Source organism: Camponotus vicinus, unplaced genomic scaffold (assembly GCF_025532165.1).
Source record: "Camponotus vicinus isolate PSW18456_S1 unplaced genomic scaffold, iyCamVici1.0 SCAF_11, whole genome shotgun sequence".
In the NCBI taxonomy this organism is placed as follows: domain Eukaryota; kingdom Metazoa; phylum Arthropoda; class Insecta; order Hymenoptera; family Formicidae; genus Camponotus; species Camponotus vicinus.
This window is the reverse complement of record NW_028141947.1, coordinates 14,690,045-14,715,625: the sequence shown is the minus strand read 5'-3', so window position 1 is coordinate 14,715,625 and position 25,581 is coordinate 14,690,045. Positions and strand designations below refer to the sequence as shown.

The 25,581-nt window shown below is 32.5% G+C and overlaps 2 protein-coding genes across 7 annotated transcripts in view; one reads left to right on the top strand and one right to left on the bottom strand.

The window, feature by feature from the left end:
- Positions 1-25,581, top strand: part of LOC145962170 (uncharacterized) — a 146,542-nt gene that overhangs the window by 101,920 nt on the left and 19,041 nt on the right. For all 6 annotated transcript variants that reach the window (XM_083083106.1, XM_083083103.1, XM_083083105.1 and 3 more), the window contains one exon: positions 8,546-8,710. In XM_083083106.1, coding sequence (XP_082939232.1) covers positions 8,546-8,710 — 165 coding nt within the window. The remainder of the gene's footprint in view (positions 1-8,545; positions 8,711-25,581) is intronic.
- The window catches only part of LOC145962174 (uncharacterized), a 41,481-nt gene continuing 30,622 nt past the window's right edge, over positions 14,723-25,581 (bottom strand). Inside the window, exons 2-10 of the mRNA XM_083083118.1 lie at positions 18,338-18,443; positions 17,352-17,546; positions 17,094-17,220; positions 16,857-17,001; positions 16,460-16,735; positions 16,175-16,340; positions 15,392-16,054; positions 14,931-15,092; positions 14,723-14,832 (exon numbers count right to left, since the gene is read on the bottom strand). Of these exons, the coding sequence (XP_082939244.1) occupies positions 14,777-14,832; positions 14,931-15,092; positions 15,392-16,054; positions 16,175-16,340; positions 16,460-16,735; positions 16,857-17,001; positions 17,094-17,220; positions 17,352-17,448 (1,692 nt within the window). The 5' untranslated portion in view covers positions 17,449-17,546; positions 18,338-18,443 and the 3' untranslated portion in view covers positions 14,723-14,776. The remainder of the gene's footprint in view (positions 14,833-14,930; positions 15,093-15,391; positions 16,055-16,174; positions 16,341-16,459; positions 16,736-16,856; positions 17,002-17,093; positions 17,221-17,351; positions 17,547-18,337; positions 18,444-25,581) is intronic.

Below are 25,581 nucleotides of genomic sequence, written 5' to 3'. Positions count from 1 at the left end.
TACATACTTTTAATTATAAGGATTAAAGTGAAGTCATTACCGCGCAAAGTTACTTTGATCGTAAATCCCCATTAAAAAGCCATCGCCTTTAAAATCTACGCTTGAAATTGGATTCGATGTTTCTCCGAGTTCTATCGCGCAATTTCTGCGACTAGCGATCTTCGCGCGTTTCACGACATATTTCCGGATGGTCGCTTCCGTTTTTCTTGGTAAAATTCCTCTCGAGAAATCATAATCGAGAAATTTAGAGATCGAACGAGGTCGATCTGCATATAGAAATTATGTTCTTATATAATTCGTCTACTGTAGGAAAGTTCTCCTCTTTATTCAGCTCTAGAAATGTGAAAGCCTTCTTAATGAAAGCATTATTTTACTTCTCGATTATAATAAGCATATTTTTATTAATAGATTGATTTGAAACTATTTTATAAAGTGGATTCATTAAAGTTTTAATTATATGAAAATGCGTGTAAAGATATAAAAAATTTTATTATTATTATGAAATATTTATTATATAACAATTTTATTCTTATATAATCCTTTCGATTTTACACAAAGAACTAAGATTTCAATTTGATATGAATTTTAGTACACGAAATATCTTATGTGAGCGCGAAGCTTTCACGAAATAAGACGAGACCCTAAAACTATCCTTCATCTACACCGCGCATCTCTTTGTGCCTTCAGGCGAGTAAGAAACTCTTATTATTCCCTTTCGTCCTTCATACTCGAGGTTGATTCGTTTGAAGGAAGATGCGTTATTCAAGTGAAACGTGTCTGCTCACAGTCTAGCTGTTCCAAGTCTAGCGTAGTCGGAATTTTTTCCAGCAAATTATTCGAGAAATTTTCGAAAAGTCGTGCCCTTTTCCGAAGAAATCAAAATATATATACGTATAAACGGAGTTTATGCAACTCTTTTCTTTTAATTTTAAAATCAGGAAATTGCCAGATTTTATAATATGCAAATTTTAGAGCAAATTACAACGTTGAATTAAAGAAGAAATATTATTATTTTACCTTCATGTCAATGTTCACCTTTCAAAGGTTTAAATCTTTCCTACATTTATTAAGTACATTTTTATAAATCTAGCTAAAATGTCTGAAAATTGATGTATTAATCTATATTTTATTAAAATTTTTAATAATTCAAATTGAATTGAGTGATACGATTTTTCAAAGAAGTGATATAAAAATCTATCGCGTGTTAACGTATCCTTATGAGATATAATGTGCATTAAATTAGGTATAAATCATATATTCAACAAGAGTGAAAAGCAATTTATTTCGCATAGTTTTGTGACAATTTGAATTGCACAGTCGACAATTCAGTAATTAACAACCTTCTTTGGAGCATACCAACCATTGTAATAATTCGTAATAGTTTCGGTATCTCATTTGCAAACATCTATGCCGTTATTCGAAAGCCCACTTCGGGAAATACGAATAATCAAGCTTCATTCTGCTCTATTTGTCTGTATAGGTATAATTCCAATGTATTTACATGTATAAGGAAATAATCGTATCTAAATACTTATGCATCGTCAACTATGTATGATCTTATCTACGATATAGACAACTCAATACTGATAAAATTTCGTTATATATCCCAGGAAAGAGAGAAATTTAATAAAATCGACATATTATTCTGTTCTAGTAAAAGAAAAACGAGAGTGAAAAAAACACTAATTGTTTCTATTACAATTTTATAAATGGAAAAAATTTAATTTTATGATATAAAAATATTCTTCTAAAGGAGCATTTGCTTTCAAAAAGCGAGAAAGCTGAGATATTTCTTTTACATGAAACAATTGTGTTTTATAATTTATGGAGAAAAGTTTCAAAATTATTAAAATTACAGAGATTAGAGGATGCAATTTATAATCCTTTTATTTTCATGTTCGCATATTTATGTCACGTTCTGAAATTTAATTTTATTCGATGTAGTTGATCACAGAAAGTCAATTATAATTATAATTACGTGGATTGTTATCTACCATTATGTTTTCTCTCGCGCAATTTTCTGAAATTTCGTGCAATCTCAAATCTCGATTTAGCAAAGTTTTCATCGAAATCCGCTCCCCCTTATTGCCGAGCAGAAACAACATTTCAAGGACAATTTTATACTTTGCATTCGATAGTAATCCTCGAAAGACGAAAATGGAAATGAATAAGAGTTAGAAAAGGAGGGAGATACAAGAGACAGAATAGAGAGAGAGAGAGAGAGAGAGGAGATAAGTAGAGGAGGTTGGGCGACAAAAACCCACGAACATTTTTCGCCGTTGCTCGGTGAAGAAAATAGGGGAGCGAACGAAAACAAGAGAGGGAAACCACAGGTTGTATCTTTTATGCGAACCATTCGTGGCATTCTTTTTCACGAAAACGATGACAAAAGATTAGACATGGGGGAGGCAGAATGTCTCCCTGACGAAGAGAGACATTGTGAAAAATGATATAGCTGGGACATTAGGGGATGTTATAAAAAAATAACGAAAGAAAGTTTAAATTGGAATACACAATGTATTATAGTGCTGATTGTACTGGAATGGACTAAACTGTATTTTTTGGCGAAATGTCACGTTTTTCAAGATAACTTAGCAGAATTTTGATAAATGATGAGTCACATTAAACACAGTATAAAAAATGCAATACAAAAAATTTATATTTCTTGAACACATTAAAATATATTTGTATATTATATATAAATATATTTTATGCATATATATATATATATATATATATATATATATATATATTCAAAATATATTTCACATAATATAAATCATAGAATATATATATACATATTCAAAATATATTTCACATAATATAAATCATTTAAATTTAGCTAAAATATTTGAATAATGCAATTATTCGAATAAATTGAGATAATCTTGAAATTTATGGTGAATTTTCTAGTACATTAAAATTATAGTATAGCAATATAAGATTAATGGTGTTTCTCAGCGGAACGGCATTATTACACGTATTTTCGAAGCGTGTGAATCGCGACCGCGGTTTATATTACTGCCAGTAACAGAGAACATTAAGACGGTTAATTCCTATATAATTCGAACGTCATTTGAATTTGAAAGCCGGCGATCATAATGGAGAAGCTTCAATTCAAGAGATACGGATGGTGGTTTTAGCTTAAAGTTTCGACGACTGCCAACATGTACTAGCTCACGCAAAACGTGACATTTGACACGAATATACGTATATACGGGTACATATACGACGATATTATATTCGACATCGGCGGAGGAGAACTTTGATGAAGTTCGGTCTGCAGTTGTACCTGGAGAAAGTTTCAAAAAAGCCATTGTGTAGTCAGTGAGTAGGTTATGCGCCGGAGCAGTTAATGATTTTGCTTGATGATAATCAAAATTTCACCGTATTATAATTGAACACAAAGCTCGCGATGCAATCTTATTATATGTATTGTGGATTTATCGCTTCTAGTCTATCTTTCAATTAGAGAATGGTAATAGTATAGCATTAAACGCGAATTAGAATTGAACTGCAATGAAATTTGCAGTAAATTTGCGGTAATTTGATAAGTTTAACGCGTAATCCTAATCTAATGCTAATCGTTTGCTTATTTCGATATTTATGTTTTAAAATGCTTGCTTTTTTATTTCGAGTTTTCTTTACATAAGTGTTAAAAATGTAGATATAATATTAACATATAGTTTCCAATATTTTAAAAATAATTGTACGTAAATGCTGTTCGAAATATTACTTTATTTATTGAATCAAAAAATATTATAATTTATTCAGTCGTAGACTTGACTTATTTAAAAAGGATGAAGAAGAAATCAAATAAAAATAAAAATATATAAGTTCAACATCGATAGAATGTAAAGACAGAAATCAAATATTTAATCCAATCTATCTCCGTATTAAATCGCAGTTAATCCACCATCTGCATTTTAAAATAGATACGAATATAATTTATGGTATTTTACACAGATATGTGAAAATAAGAAACAAGATTATTATTGTTAAGATTATTAATTTTTATAAAATACGCGTACAAATTTCGAAAAAATTACGCATAATTTTCTTTTGATTTGTTGATCTCGATATTTTATTCAATCTCGTTCACTTTCTTCGAATTGCGACATTAAAATGTATTAAGAGATGTTTTAAGAGATGTTTTTTGTTATGAATAAGGCATAAGCCGATAAAGGAAATCAACTTACTGGATACTATTCTTAACTAAGATAAATATTTAACAGAAGACTATAAGAAAGTAGACTTGAAACGAATTCTTTTGAATAGAAAAAAGAGATATAATCTATGTAGTTTAATTATATACACACACATACACCCTCATTTAATGCAATGCACATATAAAAATTGTGAGTAAATTAATATATATATATATATATATATATATATATATATATGTGCCATATTGTATTATATAAAAATAGAATTATATAAAAATAAGAATTTAGAAGTATTTTATAATTAGTAAATCTCTTGCTTTTTCAATAATATGTAATAATATATTCATAGAAGAGAGTTCAGTTTCTAATATCAAACCAGTTTTTAATATCAAACTCTTTAACTCGGATTCTACGGATTTTTTATTCCAAGATATTTTTCAAGACGGTGACGTATTAATGTAAGAACGGAAGAATTATTTAATTCGAGGATCTTTGTTGCATTTAATTTCGTATGCTATCACCGAGTGCCATTCAAAAGAGCGACTAACTGCTTTTGAAAGTTCTCGATTTTCATTTCCTCGTTCGTTACCATCGTTTGCATCACTAAAACAGCTCCGATAGTAACCCGCTGTTTATGCAAATTATACGACCGTACATTTTTTCAACGAAAGGCGAAATTGACGGAATCGAACGCGCACAGTGTTACGTTTGCATTCGCAAATCGAATAAATTCAATCATGAATTTCGTTTCACTTGTTGTCGATAATTAAAAAATGTTCTAAACAGATAAAAAAAATATATATATATATCAATCTTATTTTTTTATATTTAACTGGTAATTATTAAAAAAATTAGTCGCATTTTCTGTGTTTCTATAAGTCAGTCAAATTAATTAAACTGTTCAATCTTAGGTAAGATCGCAGATAGTTAATTAATTCGTATGTAGCCAATTGGGCTATGTCAGTAAACATTATCGAACACATGCGGGCATTACATTAATTAAATAGATCGTTCATCAATAACAAGTAGATACAAAGTAAATGTTGTAGGGCATCAAATTAAACTTTTTGCCATTTACGTTTTACGTATTAAATATTATTTGATTATATTTAGAAAGATATCAGTATTATATATTATATGATTGATTTGTTATTTTAGAAATATAGGGAATGCTAGCTTTTTTAATGCTTCCACAAAATTACCAAAAATTATAGTTATCAAAGATTACTAATTAAATGTAAAAAAATAAGATTACCTATTGATTAACCATCAGTAAATCATTTTCATTTGCTTAAATCATTCTCTATTTATGTACTTGTCTGTATAAAAAAATCCGTTCATCTCTCTCTCTTTCTCTCTCTCTCTTCAAAATTACACAAAACACATATATATAGTATAGATTTAGTATAAAGTTAAGTTTAGATGTAGTGTAAACAACAATAACAATATATAACTCGAAATTTAATCTAACATATTGCTCAATAATACAAAAGTTTTCACTGTTGAATATGTTTGTGTTATCTATGCATATAATATGAGATTCCATTATGAGATTGATTCTGTTTAAACTCTGACGAGGTATTTATAGGAATTTGGCGGAAATTTGGGAAATTCAGAACGAAAAGGATGGCACGTAGGATGCCTCGTGGATCCGCTCGCGGAATTGAGGGCTGAAAGGATAAAAGAGCCAAAATCCGCGAAGGCGAGGGCTGATGCAGCGCAAGCTCAAATTTCGCATTAAACGCCCGAATATTCGACGCAATGTCTCGGAGATATCTTGAAGATTTCGCGTCTCTGATCATCCATATAACGCTTGACGTACGCAAAGTCGGTGACATATGTGATATAAACTCGCGAAACTTGGAAAGCAATAATCTTGAGTTAGCGTTGAGATGACAGTTCCAATAGTCGAGACTTTATTAAAAATGTTTATTGTGTTGCTAGTCATATAAGGATTCAAATTGGATTTATCCTGAAGATTATGCAGAAATATATTGCAATGGTAGCACGAAGAATTGTATTTTTATAGAACTGACTATAAAAATACAATTCTTCTCGGTTTATAGAACCGGTTATAAAAATACAATTCTTCGTGCAGTTTTATATTTTTCTTATCTTTAAAACATTTAAATACATAGAGAATAAATTATATAATCAAAGAGAAGAAAATATTTAAAAATATTTAATTAAAAAAAAATATATTTAATTAAAATATTCGAAAAAATTATGAGAATCCAGTCTTTGAAAAACCTTCAAGTACGGAGTATAAAAAAGAAACTGTTATTAGAAGTGAAAAAAGCTAATAGAGAGAATATTAAACTTTTATAGGATAAGCTGTATCATATTATGCATATTCCGTGTAACGAACCGTGTGCAATAAAATCTATCTAGGATTCACGCAGCCTCGTCTCGCGGATGTCTCTCGTGATTTTAATGCAAAGGCGACTTAAAGCACTTGGAGTCAAGGTAGGCGATGGGTCGTCCCTTTACTGGACGACATTCGCGAAACTTTCCCACTTTTTTCCAGAAACGGCTCTGCATATTTTCCGACATTTAAACTTATCCAGCGTAGCTCTCGAGCGATGAAACGAGGAGGAGGCGAGAATGTACACCGCATAGCGCCGCAACGAATAACTTTCTTTTTTCCCCGCTCATCCGTCCGATTCCCTTTCGTCTTAGCCTTCGTAATTCCATGAATACTAAAGCGTCTCTTTCGTACTTTGTACTTGTGTTTTCCCTTTGTGACGGCGGGATTCAGACTACGGCTACGCATCATATTCCGATAGAACTAGAAAGAAAAATGCACGTCTCTTCATCTGCTCGAAAAATGTGATAACGTTATTATACGGATTTTAAGGTAGAAGATATGATGGAGATAATATGCATTGTCTGGTAAAAGAATCTTCTATAATAAAGATTTACTTCAGTTGATATTAAATTATAATACGTAGATTTTACATTCTTTGAGATCATTTTATAATAAAATAATTTTATATTAAAATAAATTCTATAATAACGATTATAATAAAAAATTGTGAATATTATTCTCTCTCAAATATATGAAAAATTTTTTGAATTTTTGATATTTTAAATTTAGTTATTATAATATTGTGAACGATTTTTATTTAAAGGAACATTTCTCTCTTTTTTTCATTATGAGACATTTATAGAAATAAATGAAAAAAATTGCAATATAAAAACTGCAAAGTTCACTCTTATAACATCGTAATTAGCGAAATCGAGCAGTGTGTTCGATCTGACCTCAGTGTAAAGGAAAAAACAAAGACGATAGAGGTTACATTGGAGAGTCGAGAATAGCGAAAGTTTTGTCTCAATTGAGTGAACGACGTCGACGCTTTCAGGCGACGCCGGAAATCGAGAGAACGTGGCCCGATAGCCTTCGTGTTCCTGTTCGATTTAACTTCAAGGACTAAGTTGCGCGTTCACGTTGTTACGAAACTTATCGCCGCAACAATAATATTTTTACGTTAGTAGTAGTAACTCTGTTAATCCCAGAAACCATACGTGACGCTCGAGTTCCATGATACGAGTTGAATTAAGCTCAATAAATAAGGTGCAAGATCATCTCCTTCTATTATCCATCTTCTCATAAATGATTTCGTAATAAAATCAATTTTAATTATTAATAAAATCAAATTTTTTCTATCTTAAAAAAAGCATTTTATCGAAACAATAAGGTATCCACCAAATTATATAAATTATATATAAGTATAATATAATGTAATAGTATCCTTTTTAATTATTATAGTTAATATGCAGATTTTCATATAAAAATACTTATTGAAATGGAAAAAGAGCTTGTTTTTAAAGTCGATTAATCATTTTATAGAGGGTGTTTCATTTTCCCTTCTACACAGCAGAATAAAAATGTGAATATATTATTTGCATGTCAAAAAGCTCAGTTCCCCTTGTGTAAATATGCTTTCATGCTACTGACTTTTGATCCTCCAATTCACTTGCTATTTACTCATAAAATTCAAATACCATTATGTACTTATGGTAAGCAAATATTTTCGTAAAAAAAATTTATTCAATCAAAAATATCTGATGGTTCATATTGCAAGATAAATCGATTTTTGATATCATCCTATTGTAAAAAAAGAGAGAGGAATACTTAAATATAAATTATCTATAAAATATAGATAATAATTATAATAAGTAAAAATCATATGTCATATTTGTAAATAATTTCTACATAAAAAAATAAAAATGCTACTTGGATGATTGCAACAGTGACAATCATGACTCGTTCAATTAGCATGAAAGATATGCAAAAATGAAAAAATATGCAATATTGTTAAAGTCACTTATGCAAAGGCTTTCCACTGAACTTCGTAACTTTTATGATGTTTCAGACATGCATTGGCTCGTTTGCACCTGCATCCTCACGGCGACCACGGTGTTTTCCTGCCGGCAGAGCGAGTTTCAGTGCGCCAACGGGCACTGTGTCGCCCTCAACAAAGTCTGCAACGTTGTCGACGACTGCGGAGATGGAAGCGACGAGACGCGTCCATGCTCGCGTGAGTGAAACTTTTGCCCTTCAGTTTTGCCGTTCATAGAAGGCCCGAAGGGGCTTTCATCGAGGCGCCGATAAATGCATATCCACTTGACGAGCTAACGCAATCGCGGATAACCGCCGGAGATCATTGAAGTCGATTGAAATGAAATCCATTAAATCTCGATCTCTTCCGTAATCTCATTTCGAAATGTCTGTCCCTCATCGTGCCAAATACGGACAATGATATGGATTCTCGAAAGAAAATTTTTACAGTTAGTAAACGAAAAATAGAATTTCATAAATTTTTTAAATTAAATAAATAATTAATTAATTAAAATTTTATTAAAACGCGCGTTCACTATTTTCATATACGTTACATATACATATATCCTTGGTTACTGCTCATATTAATACGCTTTATAAATAAAGCTATATTTGTATAATATAACATTTTACCCTCTTCTATACTTTAATTGAATATTTTTCACATGAGTGAACAGCGAATACACTTGTGTGAAAGAGCAAACAGTGAAATCGTGAATCAAACGTCAATGTTTAACTCACAACCGAGCATTTTGGTCTCAGTTCCCATTGTCGAAGTGCTCTGACACAGTAATTGATCCATTCAGTGGTCTCTGGCAGGCAGCTTCGATAACCGCTTCGAAACGCACCTCGTTGCGATTGCTGGCAAAGGCCCGGCATGCGCAGGAATTTCTACTTCGTTAGAAAGGCCAACCTCTCTACTTTCTTCCTCCTCGTACGAATCAGTCGTTGCGATGCAGCTGCATAGCGTGTAAAGACGGAATGAAATTCCAGTAACGTTACAAAAGTGATATTGAGCGCAGCTGTTTTCAAAGAAAGCTCTTTGTTGATATTACGCGATAGATTCGAGAGTGTTACACTATGAAGTTTTAAACGTTCAGTCATGTATATAATAATATAGATTTAAATTAAATTTAAAGTGCGGCCAAGCTCGTGGTGCAATCAGATGAAGGATTATAATTGATTATCAAGCGAGAATATATTTGCAATTATGTTAACAAAATTTATTACATAGATTTAAAAGCCTGCTTTATTGCAAAATAATTTACTTATTGTTAGTCTCATATCTATACGACATAGATATATGGAAATAATTTAATTTTTTTATCGTGTGTGTACAAAAATTTCTGTGTAAATATAATTAAAGTAAAAATAACAATACAAATAATAATAAATTGATGTAAAATAAATTTAATTTGCCATAATTCTTTATATTGAAACATCAACAAAATAACTAAAACGTAAACAAGTTTGGCAATTTCAAATAAATTACATTTACTAAAATCAACTAAACAAGTTGTAAAATTAACAAATTTTTTTTCGTGAAAAAAATAATCTTTCTTTGCCAATTTAGTGAGAAAAATGACAAAAAAAATTTTAAACAACAATATCGATAAATACAAAAAAAATCGGAAAATCATGCGAATCGTTAATAGAAATATATCGTGATGGACTGGAGATATTCAATTGCTATTGCAGCGCAATGCAATGTTGTTCGATGCAATGTTGCAATCTATTACAGTAAATTAATTGCAACAGATCGAAGGCTGCAATATCGACTTCGCTAATTGATTTCACAAATGTGTGACAGGAATTCTGATATTTATTTACGAATATTTAGCGACAGTTTCGTACACGTTACGTACATAAGCTCTTCGTTCGCATTAAATGATTACATATTGCATTAATCCGCATGTAACTGCATCTCCAATTGCGCAATGAAATCTACGAGATTAACGATATCGTGAATTTGCGAGAAAGAAAAATTATTTGACGTAGCGGTTTATCGTTGTATAACGGAAAAATCGATCGGAGCTGGCGCGTACAGCAGCCACTTCATTTCGCGAGAATCTACGACGTGCCCGACGAGATGATCCTATACGTAAGAGACAAGGGACGCTTCCCTTAGTCAGACCTGCCTGTTATCGACAGATCGTGATAAAATAGAGCAGTTCGAGCGGACGATTCGGCGACAAAAAACGGATTCGTTCCTTAGTCGTACGTGTCTACCTTTTCTCGGTATCATCTAATTTCACGATTTATCGTTCTTTCTCGACACATCGATAAAAAATGCCAATTGCTACGTCAAAATGACGAGACTACAAATCCTTCATGATTTATGTAAATCATCGTAGTTTAAATTTGAAATAAACTAATTTTAACTCTTCAGAGAAAAAAGATGAGACTTTCTTAAAATAATTTATTATATTAGATTTTCCTTGGAACTAGGTTGACAACGATAACAAATGGATGCTATGCAATTTTAATTTAATGTCTTGCGTCAAAGATAGTCAACTTCTAAATGTTTCAGTAAGGAGAATCTAATTAAATTTTCACTATCATTGTACAGTTTCACCAAAACACTCTCTGGGCAAAACGCATCCTACTGTCAATTACAATTTAAGCAGGTGCGTACGACATTTGAGAAGGGTTTCGCGTAAATCCCCGAGCAAGTCTTCGCCCCAAGACAGCCAAACTAGAATCCTCGCCACGTGCACGCAGTAAAACGTTTGCCAAAATACACGATGGTCGTTTGCATGGCTGCCGGAATTTACTGAATACTCCGGCGAGACCATCAGCGACGTCGTAGTCGTTTAATCTGCCAGGGGTTTTCAACTAAACCTCCCTGCGCATCCGAGAGGTTGCTCTTAACCTTCTCGCCTCGGTAGCACTTTGGGCAAAAGCAACCAACCAACCGACCCTTTCCAAAATGTGGGACCCGCGTGTGTATTTGGCGTAATTAACCCATGTTATGAGATGCGTTTATACACGGCGCGTAAACACGGTACAGGAAATTACTTCTGGTAGTGCGAACGTCCCTTTATTCGTGCGAGCAACAATGGACTTTTCATTGCGAACACGAAATGAGAAAATGTTTCTGTTCTTATTTGCGTCGAGATGCCTCGCGCTAATCGATATTCGGGTCTGACGTTTATGAAGTAATCCTTTTGCAAAGTAATCACTGCGAAAATAAAAACGGATTGAAGGCCGTGAATACCGGACTAATAGAATTAACTCTCTGATGCTAAGGCTTTACTTATCTCACATTTTTATAAAAGCAAGAAATTTCTGCACGTTAGAAAACGCGTAGATTCCAATTTGCATTATGATTATTACGTACAATAAATATTGCATCTATTATATATTTGAACAATTCATAAAACAAGTGTGGAATGTTGTTAAAAATAGATATTATAAAATAGATATAATTATAAAAAATATTTATTGTGCGTGTGTGTTTCATAAATCTTGTCATTTATCTTAATTAATTGACGTATGTCGGTAGCATTACATATTTGTCTTTACAGCAAACAACTAACTTGTGCACATGAAGCAATTAACGACCTAATTTACGATCTGAAGTGTAAGAAGTACTACGTGATACGCAATACTAGACACGCCCACTGATATTCGACCGTGCAAGAAGCAACTTTCTCACTGATAAAATACGCAGCTTTGCGCAGAGTTAATAAATTTACATTATCGAACGTGTTAAGTTGCCACTTTTGGTGGCGTAATAATTTCGCCGGGAAGAAAAGGGTTGCTTGAAGAACGGTGGCGAGTTGTGTTTTGGCCGAAGCACAAGCGATATATTCTAGTCACGTATCCATAAAACTCAACTACGGGCCGAAGAAAAATCACCTTGCAAAGAAAAGCTTTCGTGTGACATCGAAATCAGACAAGAAAAGCAATTTTCAGATCGTACATATGTTTAATCGAAACAAATAATTTCTTGCCTATTTAATTGCGTTTAATAATTTATTCTTCCATCTTTTTTGCCAAGTGTCTTTCATTAAATCTTGTCTTCTTTTCTGTAAATATATAATAATACAAATTCTTGTAATAAATTATACATTGCGATATTTGATACGAGATATATAAAAAATTAATATTACATCATATAAAACATAATATTGTATATATTTATATATATACATGTATAATAAGAACATATATTCGAAGTGAAACTTGACTTAAGAAATTTCTGAATGATATTATTGATCAAAGTTTTCTCACAAGCCGGAAAACATTGGTTCGACGATTGCGACATTAAATGTCCCACTTATCTTTCTCATACCTCAATGGGAAACTTTTGAAATAAAATAGCTTGATAGTCGGCCTCCCACCGTCACATTGGGTTATAAAAGGACACAATTTCTCGACTAGAAGCCTTCGTTCCTTGCAGGAGGGAAGGCGGCCCGCTAAAGTTACGACAGGTAATAACAAACTTTCGTATTCTTCCTCCTTGCAAATGAAACGCTCGAGCGAGTGAGTTAATTTATATCAATTACGGCTGATGTGATTAAACTGGAAGAGAAGAATGAAGAGGTGGATTAAGAAGTTATATCTTATATTGCGTGTTTCTTGATACTTTTTCTACCAATTACCAAGGAAGGATTGGCAACGTATCCATTTAACTGCAAGGCGTTTCCGGTCTCGATTATTTCATTCTTTCCTCACTTAGATATCGCTTACATGCAGAAACGATTTTTTAATGTTTAGATGTGAACGTAAAATAATTTCTGTAATGCGAGACGAACATTGATTGCTGTTATAAATATTTAAAAACTGGAAGTATATGTGAGATACATAAAAGATATAACAGTATTGTACATAACAAGATGTTGCATTTCTTTTTCTATTTTAAAATTAACATTCTATTGATTCAAACAAAACTTGCGTGCCACGAAAATATACGGAAGTTGGGAATTAATTAAAAAGAAAGCTTGTAGAGAGAGTAATTGCGGGATAATATTATCGTCCATTATTCGCAGCGTGATTACGTATAAGTCACAACATTCTTACTTACTGCAAAGCGGGTGTAGAAAGTAGGATATAACAAAGTTCTTTTTATCAAAACTAAGCATTTTTCCTTTTTCTTTCTATCACGCACAGGTAGAGAGAGGGAGAGAGAATGCAAGAGAAATCTCTTATTTTTTCTCTCTTATTTTTCTTCCTGTCGTGCTTCTCTCAGCGGATGTAAACGACTGTAACTCGCTCGATGCTCTCTGGCAAAATTGCGAGAGCTGAATTTGCGGGGCCCGGTACATGCATAAGAGAGAGCGAAACTCGCGGAAGCTACATAATCGCGACTCAGTGAGCAAGCATTTATTTAATATACGCCGCAAAGTTGTCGCAGTTGATATCTAGCCGCTGTACACAGGACGCATATTAGCCATTTAACCTCTTGTAAGAAACTAAAATTACTTTGAGATTACATAAACGTTGTTAACTTTGCGAGCATATAGACATTGTTAACTCTTCACTTGCATAATAACCCGACCTCAAGTAATATTAAGTAAGATGACAAAAATTTAGATAAATATTTCAGATTTAAGCACAATATATTACTTTAATAATTTTTCTTGTACTTATAATTACAAGTAAAATAATAAAATTCATGTTTTGTTTGATTAATATATGATAGAACTTAATTAACACAGAATATATTAACATAGAATATAATTTTTTAACACACATTATTGAAATTATATTGCCTTACATAAGAATAAACTGATAAATAAATCTTCTTTTTTTCTTCAAACTAAAGTAAATATATGATAGAGCTTAATTATCATATAGAATATAACTTTTTGACACACATTATTGAAATTATATTGCCTTACATAAGAATAAACTGATAAATAAATCTTCTTTTTTTCTTCAAACTAAAGTAAATATATGATAGAGCTTAATTATCATATAGAATATAACTTTTTGACACACATTATTGAAATTATATTGCCTTACATAAGAATAAACTGATAAATAAATCTTCTTTTTTTCTTCAAACTAAAGTAAATATATGATAGAACTTAATTATCATATAGAATATAATTTTTTGACACACATTATTGAAATTATATTGCTTTACATAAGAATAAACTGATAAATAAATCTTCTTTTTTTCTTCAAACTAAAGTAAATATATGATAGAACTTATCACATAGAATATATTAACATAGAATATAACTTTTTGACACACATTATTGAAATTATATTGGTTTATATAAGAAACTGGTAAATAAATCTTCTTTTTTTTTCTTCAAAATAAAGTAAAGTTACCTTTCGTCGGTTTTTTAAAGCCACAAAATGGAAATGCTAAAAAAAAGTAAAATCATAAATAAGAGTTTTAAAATCGTCAAATAAATTATACGTTGAATTATACGTGAATATTTGAGATATGAAAATTTTAATACATGATTTCTTATCGTCGGATTGATTTTCATTTTGTTCCGAAGTGTATTTTAAAGGAGGAATCATCTGTATGTCCATTTCCTTATTAGCATATGTGACCGATATATCAGAAGTCGGAGATAATTTATAATTATATAGTGAGCCCTCGTGTAATGATGATGGAGCTATGATAAAGTTTATTACAAAATTAGCTCTGTACCGACATTTAATATATGTGATTAAATATATTTGATATCTATATGTGCGATTATATAAAAGATAAAATTGTAAGTATAAAACTATAAAAACTATAAAACTAGTAAAAAGTATAAAATTAAGTAAGTATACAACTGTAAGAAAGAAATTAAATTATTTTATATGTATAAGCACATAAAATAGACTAATGAATATTACGAGGTAAATATGTCTAATTTTATAGCATAAAAAATGCAATAAAAAAAGAATAGTTTGCGAGAATGACAACCTTTTGACATAAGGCCGAAGGAACTCATGCTGTTGCAACATTCGAGATGCATCGGAGAAAACATACTGTTTGAGAGAATACTTGGTTGCCGTACAGATTTCGATGTCGGTACAATATTGTAATGCACCGGTTCTACGCTTACAATTTTCGGAACCGACGATGATGATTTTAAATCTACTTCTTTGACATTTCTCGATGACTGAGGAGCAATTACAACATTACTGTCTTTACTATTCTCTTTTTGAAATTTAGTTCTTTTGGCTTGAATTTCATCTTGTATATTTTTGCTGGCGTTATGCTTGGACGGATTTTTGTTTGTACAGCGACTCGCTTGCGTTTTAACAGATTCTTGCGATTTTTGTCGTTGTATTTCTTCTTGATGGATCTCTTTCATATTTATATTGTTATCCATTTTCATATCTACGTCGTTGTCCTCTTTTTCAATCCTTATCTCTGCATCTGGCACTACTAAAGCGACGTTCGACTCCATTTTCTCAGTAACGATAGTATTTTTTAAATTAGATGATTTTTCCGCTTGGACTGCAGTACGTCTAAAATCATTGTCATCACATATCGCTTCTACATCTATTATCTCAGGCGATTCTCCAGTGTTCTCGTTTACGCATAATTCTTCTAAGATCAAAGTATTGACAGATATATTATCTGAAAAATAGGTCGATATAACCCATATAAGAATCTTTATATATAATATAGTATGTATATATTTGTGAATTAAAAATTGTTATATATCTAGAAGATATAAAATATAAAATTAATTTTCACCATCGAAAGTCTGGCGCAACCACGGACGCTGCATTTTCGTGGACATTTGATTTGAAGAATGCATTTCTCGATATGGTACATGGTTAATCTTTGGCGGTCCCATATCAAGCACTTTCTGTTTTCTCAGTTGTCTCTGATCTTCTTCGTTCTTACGTAGCATTTGCAACTAATAAAATCAATAAAATCAATAAATTGGATGTTGCGAATATAAGAAAAAGAAAGAGATATAGATAGAATATATATGCATATATATATTTAAAAAAATCAATTTAAAATTTTATGGACCTCCATTTCTATCGATTGTAATTCTCTTCCATGGTAATCCACATTTACTTTCAGCTTCATTAACTTTTTCTCCAATTCCAACCGTTCCACCATCACGGCAGCGAATTCAATTATCTTACAACATGTACGAATCCAGTCGATATGTAGTCTCTGTTTGATGATCGTCATCATCTCTGTTTTCTTATAATCCATGATCATGTACTCTATTTTGAGCTTCTGCAAATTGTTCTTGACTGCATTTCTGGTTTTTGCCAATGAAAATTCCTCGTACATAGTCTATGAGAAAGAAAAAAAAGAAAGAGAGAGAGATTTGTAAACCAATTTTTTTATTACACACTATTTCTAAACTTTAAAATATTATACGATTATAACGTAAATTGTATCGAGACTTGCTAACCCGATAAGTATTCCATGTTTCCTCGTATTCAGCAATGATATTTTGATACTCTTGTATTCTCATTTGATTCAGTTTGTATTGATCATCGATATTTGCTTTTACCATTTCAAGAGTCTCCGAGGTTTCGCCAATGCTTACGTTTAATCTATATAAAACGACAAAATTCCGATAAATGTAATGACGAGTTCAATGTAAAAAATATTGATGTATAAAGAGATAGATAATTATTTGGCATACATTGTTAAAGTTTCATTTAATATTACGCTAATTTTATCCATCTGCGCCACCTTCGTCTTAAACTGCTTTCTTTTATCGAGTTCAGTACGTATCATTGTTTTTTGTCTTTCAATTTCCTTTATATTAACTAGAAATTATCGACAATATTATTTTATAAACGATAATATAGAAAAGATAAAAAATAATTGCACCAAAAGTTTATATTTTTCCGGCTGGAATTTGCGCATTATATGAAATATTACGCCGCACTTTATTTACCGTCTAGCTGTTGCTTGGTTTCCGCAATTACCATCTTCAAACACGTTTCCAGCACTTTTACAAATTGGGGATCATCATCTTGATTATCCACGTCCATTTTTTCTTCTCGTCGAAAAAATTACTTTTACACGACACAAACGATTATATTTTCTTGAAGCAACTTGCTACTTGCCACTTTTTACTGATTTAAACGATCTGAAGTTATAAAAAATCGATCAAGTCGTCGCAATTAACAGTAGTCGCAATAGTCGGATAAATTCCATCAAGTGATTATTTAAAAAAAAAGTAAAAACTCTCTCTCTCCCTCTCTCTCACTCTCTCCTTTTCTTTAATGTCGCGTTTGAAAGATATTTTAACCTTTTATCATCAAAGAAATTGTACACAATCGCAAATATACTTTGTAAGCATTATTTAACGGCAAATTGAGAAGCATGTACTGAAACTTTGTTCTTTACTTGTTCGCGGTTGGCCTCCATTCGCGACACTTTCAGCGGGTAACTTCGCGCGAGACGTATGCTACAAATATATATCTACTCGGTGAGGATGAAAGAAAAGATGGAGAGACTCCACCGTATATTTTCCTCGCCCTCTCTTTGCGCCGTAAAAATTTCGATATTTTCGTCAGATCGGTCGACCGCGTTTACTACGCAAAAGTTCGATCGTTTGCCGAACAGTCTCGTAATTCGAGATTGGGATTCGTTAAGAGCGAACCATCCCTGCGCCCACCCCATATATATCTTCGCAGTGTGCTTTGGCACGAATGCGGCTTCGATCTCGAAAAGGGCGACGGTGCTGAGCGAAGATAGAGAGCGAAAAATATGACCGAATTAATCATAAATTCCGACGAATTTCGCACGCGCGTGACATTTAATAATTTATTATTAGCATCCCATATCCATTTTTGATATATGTGATAAATAATTTCAATCATTTACGTAATATAAAAAATATGCTTATAAAGAATCAAGTATTATAAAAAGAATTACTTGTTTTTTTTTCTTTAGATGCCATTGCAATTTTCATTTGCATTTCTTCTGCATGGTATGTCATATGTAACACATTTCACGTTAATTCAAGCGGCTGTAGCACTTTCTAAAATTCAATAAAAAAAGCATCTTTTTATTTAATTCTTTCATATTATTTACAAGAATGGATATATGTATACGTATTTTTACTAGACAATTTTATTTTAATAAGTATATATGAAATTTTATAGCTAAAACTACTACAATTTCCAAATGTATATCTGTTTCAATAACTATATATATTTTATATCATCTAAATACATGAGTTATTAACATGTATGCATTGATGTGTCCCACATACATCCCTATACTAGTTACCATTGTTTCGTTATACAAGTGTCGATTGGAAAAAAGGTGGCGATTATAATTGTACTTATGGATTGTGTCATATTCACAGAAATGACATGAAAATTTCTGAAACAGAAGCATTGGTAACTAATTAATTAATTTCCAGAAAAGGAAATCCTTTTTAAAAGGTCCTTTTTAAAAGAACGAAGAGTAACCTACCTAGCCTAAAAGATAAAAATATCCGAAAGTAATATCTGCGATAAGCAGTATAAAATCATATTAAAAAATAAAAACGTAGAATTCCTAAAAATCACTGTATATTTGTGAAATATTATATATATATATATATATATATATATATAAAAGGTTAGTGAGATAACGAAAGTGATACACGTGTCAATTGAAAAGTGATACTTGGACTTTTTTATGATTTTTCCACGTTTACATTCCAAGCGATTGTAATCGAAGCTTTTAACGAACTACAATTGGTAAACCAATCACCTATATGTAGAAAAAGCTCAACAAAAATATCCAGTTATCTAAACACATAGTAGTTGAAAATCAGTCGAAAATTCAATGATAGTTTTTTTATATGCTGATAGAAAACTTTAGATATTATAGAAAACTCTCTGTTGAATTAATCACTTTTTGGCAACACACAATTACGCATTTATCTCTTAAATAAAAATGCATATTTAAAATATATATTAGACAAAGTTTCTGATACTTTTGATTATAACTTAAAAATTCATCAAAATTATGCGTATAATTATTGTACAATAAATATATTTGTATCTAATTTCTCAAAAATTATTTACGATAATAAAATTATTTTTTTAAATAACAGGAATGCACCAAGAAGTTTCAGGGATCATACATTTTATTTTTTATATTTTAATTTAAGAGCTAAAACGATACTTTAAAATCCCTTTGTCTTGTACCGTGGATTAATTACAGCATCACATTGTCGTGTTGGCAAAATAATCGTTTAAATTGTCTCGACCACTGAACATTGATCCGACCGCATATCCCTGTCAATCACCAGAGATACACTAGGAGAACCAGCGCGGTTTGCAAGTTAATGGAAACTAGTGACAGTCGATCAACTTATTGACTCCGAAAATTGATATCGGCGCGCCGCGTATTCGGCAATATCGCCGAAAAAAATATCAGTAAGGATTCAGTCTGGACGCGCCTGTGTGTCGTCGAGGAGGGACGTTCGGGGAACACGGCACGCTGGCTGTCGGCCAACTCAGTCCGCATTTGGGTCAAACTGACCTCCATCCCTCGCCAGAGAAGGCCAGGATCCTGCATCACTCCCCCGCATGCGGGCAAGAGGGGAATGAAATGGCTGCGAGCGAACTGTTTCTTCCCCGCAGCGCTGGCTGCGCTTTCTAGTCGGCGTGTTATGCTGCTTTTACTCCCAGACGCGGTACACTCTCTCGAAGTGGCTCTCTCTTCATCGTGAAAGATTTGTAAATGCGCCGAGTAGCGATGAGAGGACGACAGGACAAATAACGGGAGGAGCTCTCCACGAGATTCGTAAAAATAAAAAGTCAACTCTTTAGAGACCGAAATATTATTCTTTTACTTCGTTTATTCATTCGAGATTTCTATAATAATAAAAAAAATAAAATTTTTAATTTTGTTTTATCTTATATATTAATAATTGACCGATTAATATATCGCTAAAAAAAGATTGAATAATATTTAAATAATAATTCTACTATTTTTTTTTTGAAAAATATTTAAAAATTAAAGAGTAAAATTTAATTTTGCGAAAAATTCTATCATAAAATGTCACAAAGATCGAAATTAACGCGATTTTTTTATGTAATGCCAGATGCATCAGAAACCGTTAAAGCTCACGGAATAATTTATGGCGTGATTATTTCATCGGTAGTTTCTAGTCCGTTTTGAGACTAATGGAAATCGTACCGTGGAAAGCGTGAGCAGCAACCATAAAGAACAGGCTGTCTATACCACGCGCATGAATACACGGGGTTATCAATGCTTCGTAAAATGGGTTATCATTGAACAAAATAACATCTCTCGTCAGGCGATATCTTCCTCTTTCTCTGTATTATTGTTATATCAACCCCACAAGGATTACTTTGCGGATGTTCTAAAATAAATAACAAAAATATCCAAGAAACACATAGAAAATATAATGCAATACAGAATGTATATATATTTTTTTAAATTATTTATATATAATGATTGTGATATTGTAGGAAAATTTCTCTCTTTTCCTTCTCTCGATATAACATTTGCCATACACTTATAGAAAATGTGAATAAACGGAGATCTTTTTATTGACTACACATGAACTATATTGACTGTAGCTGAAAGCAGCCATACGTGTGTACGCGTGGCAATATTCCCATGGGAATACTTCGATTTCTAAGACCTTTAGATTTCCTGCAAACAACCTACTCTGACGCATTCGCACGATCTATCCTGCGAATCGGTTTCCTTGAGCGAAATTCCGTTAGAAGCGTGCGAGAGATTTATTCGCGACGCAGGCATACATGTACGATAACAAAATATCGGGATTATGAATCTTTTATGGATGGCAATGCTCCCGTTTCGACGAAATTGAAATGGGAGCGAAGTGCGGTGACTAGAATAAAAAACAAAAAGGAAAGAAGAGGAAGAGAAAAGTACGCGGAGCAACCCGACGCCGAATAGCATCCTTTCACAGCTGTGCCAATAATTGATCACTAGAACGTAGATGAATGTTTATTGGCATTGCTGGAAAAGGTAAGATAAATACTGTCGCGAGCCTCGAACGAGCGCGTATCTCGTGGGATCGATTTTTCTCATCGCATAGAGAAAAGATATAGACATCGCGTGTGTATCGTGTATCTTTTGCGAAGCAGTTTACCCTTTCAGAAACTGCAACTCGTTTACGAGTAATTTCTACCATAGGGAGACCCTTTAAGCGAGCACACGTGAACAACGGTAGATTTTATAAATGGATGAAAGTTTTCAATGGAGAGAACGAGGTAGAAGGACCGTGGAACTTTGTACAACGGAAACGAGAAAGTAGGTCTTATGGAAACCACTGATTAATCTTTAGCGGCGCCTCTTTTATGCCTCGCTGAAAATAAAGGGAAATTTTGTTATTCCGCAAAAAACCAACGTCTATATAAATTTGTTTTGTCAAGAAGTTTATCCGTAATCAGGTCAGTTGCTAAAATAAATAAACGACTACGTGATAAACGTTGTTGGAATGTTACAGTACATTCTTCCGGCTCAAAGCGCTTTAAAAACGATTATTGAATAATTAAATAATCAATGTTATAAAATATATACTTGTCGAAGAGGAAATATCAACTGTCTGCGATGCTTTTTCATTCTGATAATGTATTGTATAAAATAATTCTAACTTTTAATTTAATGTGGATAATTGACATATCGCATGTCTTTCTGCTTGCAAGCTTATGAAATGACTAGTTTAAAAAAAGGCGTTCATTGTCAGTTAAAATGCGCGTATATATCAAAGCAGATCTGTAATTTCTAGTAACAAAAAAGACTTTAAAAAGGTAACTTTTATTGAATACAAGGTAGGAAGTGGCAAAGACCCGTAGTTAATTTCCTCTTTCGCAAGCTTTTTATTTCGTTCAACGCTCTCTTCATTATCTATTTTTTTATGCTGCCGGTAAGTAAAATCAATACGTCTCTCTCTCTGCGATATAAAACTCTATAAAGCTAAAGAATGAACGGCCGCGACTGAAAGCTTTCTTTCGCTCTGTTAATTTTTAAGTCGCGCGAACCGCTGCACTTTCGAGAGAAAATAAAGTTCTGCGGAAAATAGTCTCGGACTAGAATTAAATTTATAAGTTTTAAACCCTTTAAAGCATATTTTGAAATTCTCGTGAAAGAAAAAGAGAACTTATTCTCTCTCTCTCTCTCTCTCTCTCCCTTTCTTCTGCTCAATCATCAATCTCTTGCAACGTCATGTCGCGCCGACTTTGCGAAGTTTAAAAAAAAAATAATAACAACGTTGCTGACGCAAACGGCGTGAAGCTAAATGAACAAGCAAGAGAAAGTAGGGCAATTTGCATAGGGCGTTCGATCAAAGTTCTCTCTGAGTCTCCAGTGATGGGATAAGGCAATATAGAATCAGGTAGAATCAAGCGAAATATCAGCGAGTTTAAAAAATATTCTATTCTATTCATATTCATGCTGTATATACTGTGTCTCTTATTAGTTATATTAATGTAAATAGACCACGAGTTTTTAAGCTATTTTATTTTTTTTAATCATAAATTTAACAAAATAATTGAAATAACTTGTATAATATACATTTATTATAAACGAGAGAAAAAAGCGATCATAAAATTATCATATTCTAAAATTATTATTAGAGATTATTTAATTTGTTACTTGTAATCAGCTGGGATATGCGAATAATCCGATTTATATCATCAATTTGCTCGAAAGACGAGTTTATCCCCTTTCCTCTTTCTCCTGAAATAGCTCGCTGGAAAAGGTGCATCTACGAAAGGAGCGTAAGTTTCGCGGAACGCGCCGCAAGCCTGTTATTTCGAATTTATCATACGCCAGGGAGTCAGAAAGCGGCATAATCTTCGCCCGAAACTCATTTCCAGAGATAATCCTCGAGATAAGAACATTATCCTGTTGCCTCATACGTTAAAAAGACCACCACCTGTTAAACGCGTTTATTACATAAAGCGATGATAATTCGTTTTGTCGCGTAATATTGCGTAATAATACATCGTGACTAAATTAATATCTCGTGTAAGGTGGAATTGATTATAACTCCATTAAATATGAATATTACTGTCAATGCTAAAAGACATCGGAAATTTAACAAAGAGAAGAGAAATGTTAATGCAATAAAATATTTGTATGAAAAATAAAATATTGAAATAATTAAAATAATTGACACTAATATACGTTAATATAAATAACGCCTTTATAAATTCAGATAAAAATATGAACATTAAAATGAAATAAACAGGAAATGCAGAATTTATTGTGCAGAATAATCTGGTTCTTTGTGAATCGAGATGAACGTACTGTGACCTCGCCTAGTGGAATGAATAATGCTTATCATTGCAGCTCAGCTGCCCACCGTCATTATTCTCTTGTGTAATTAAGCTATATAACTGCTGCGAGCATTGTTGCAAACTTGATGAGAACATACGTCGTGTGAAATCTTTTTTCCCATGTCATTTGCATTAACGTGTATTTACAAATTAAACTACGAATTTATTACTTTTAAATAGATCATACAAACGCGATATTCAGAGAAACATTATTTTTTCCGTGATGGTGTAAAAAAGTAATTACTTTTTCTGAAATAGAAGTGATAATTCTTATCGCAGTGCCGCAGCCGCTCGTAGACGTTAATCTTGCGCTTGGTACAATTGGATGCATCAGCAAGATGAATGCACGCGTGTCATGAATATCTTTATCCGAGTTAATCCAACTTCCACGTCATTTTATTCTTCCAACGAAGCTGGGACCGTGTCTCTCTCTCTCTTTATTTCTCTCTCTCTCTCTCTCTCTCTCTCTCTCTCTCTCTCTCTCTCTTTCTACTGAGAATAGGTTTCTAATAAATGCTAACTATTTTTCCAAACAAATTTCTTATGTAACGGATACACATCTTAACTGATATTATCTGGACCGTATTATGGATATACATCTTAACGACGAAGACGATAACTAAAAATGTCAGCATGCTTGTTATTCAACCTCGATATCGTTGCATGTATGTAACGTCGCGACAACGAAACGCACTTACCGCTTATCCGAGATTAACTATTTATTTATCGATTATACGTGTACCGGAGGAGAGCGTTCGTAGAAAGGGAAGGAGAATGCATAGAAATCAATTTTTGCGATTGCTTACTAGCACACGTAATCCAATTATCTACTGATAATATAATTATAATTGCATTTCATCTGCAGGATCAGTATTTTATTCTGACGTCATCTTTGACTTAATTTATTTTTAATATAATTTATGAACATACTTGTGACGCAATTATTTTTAATATAATTTATTTATTTTTTCTGTGTATCATAAGTGGGATGATATGCCTTGCAAAATAATATCAATGTGTTTCGTTACATTAAATGCTTACGTTATGTGACTCTTATTTTATCTTCACTTTATCAGATGCGCAGAGCGAGAACATTCTCACGTGTAAATATGTAAGTCTTATTCAGTGTAACAGTTTCTGTATTATCCTAAAAGAAACTGATTCCAATGATCTTATATCAATTATTTCTCTTTATTTGCGACTTTTATAAATATATCGTCTTGCTATTTCCTACGTTAACGAACATATTATATATTCCTACAGAGCATATGTACATATTCATCGTTAGACGATATTATACTTATCAGAGAACTCTTTGCCTACACTGGCATTTGATTTTTCTCGTTTGCAATTTCATTCCGCGCGCGTTACTACGCTTTCATGCGTCTCCTCTTCTTGTTATTCGGTATTGTACACTTTCATACTTTTATGCGAATGATGCCAAGTGGAGCGGCGCGCGAATTCGTCGCCCGACAACAGGTACGCGTCATAGAATTTCGCGTATGTAACGCGCGCCTCTATTTTTTGCCGGCTGCGAAAAATCCGTCGACGAGACGAGACGAGACGAGACGAGACGCGTCGAGAGGTCGCATCTCTTTTTATTGTTCGTTTCTCGTACAAAAATTCCGTAATGACACGATCTCGGAAATATATATCGTGGAAAATATTTACCGAGATAAATCATTTTATTTCTCTCTTAGAGTGTATTTAAGATTGTAGATTAAGATTTAAAGCAACAGCAATTTTGTAAATGTAAAGTTAACGGTATTTTTTTTTCTTAACTTAAAACTCAATAATCCCTAATTAATTATATATCAATGTTCTTCAACACTCGACCTG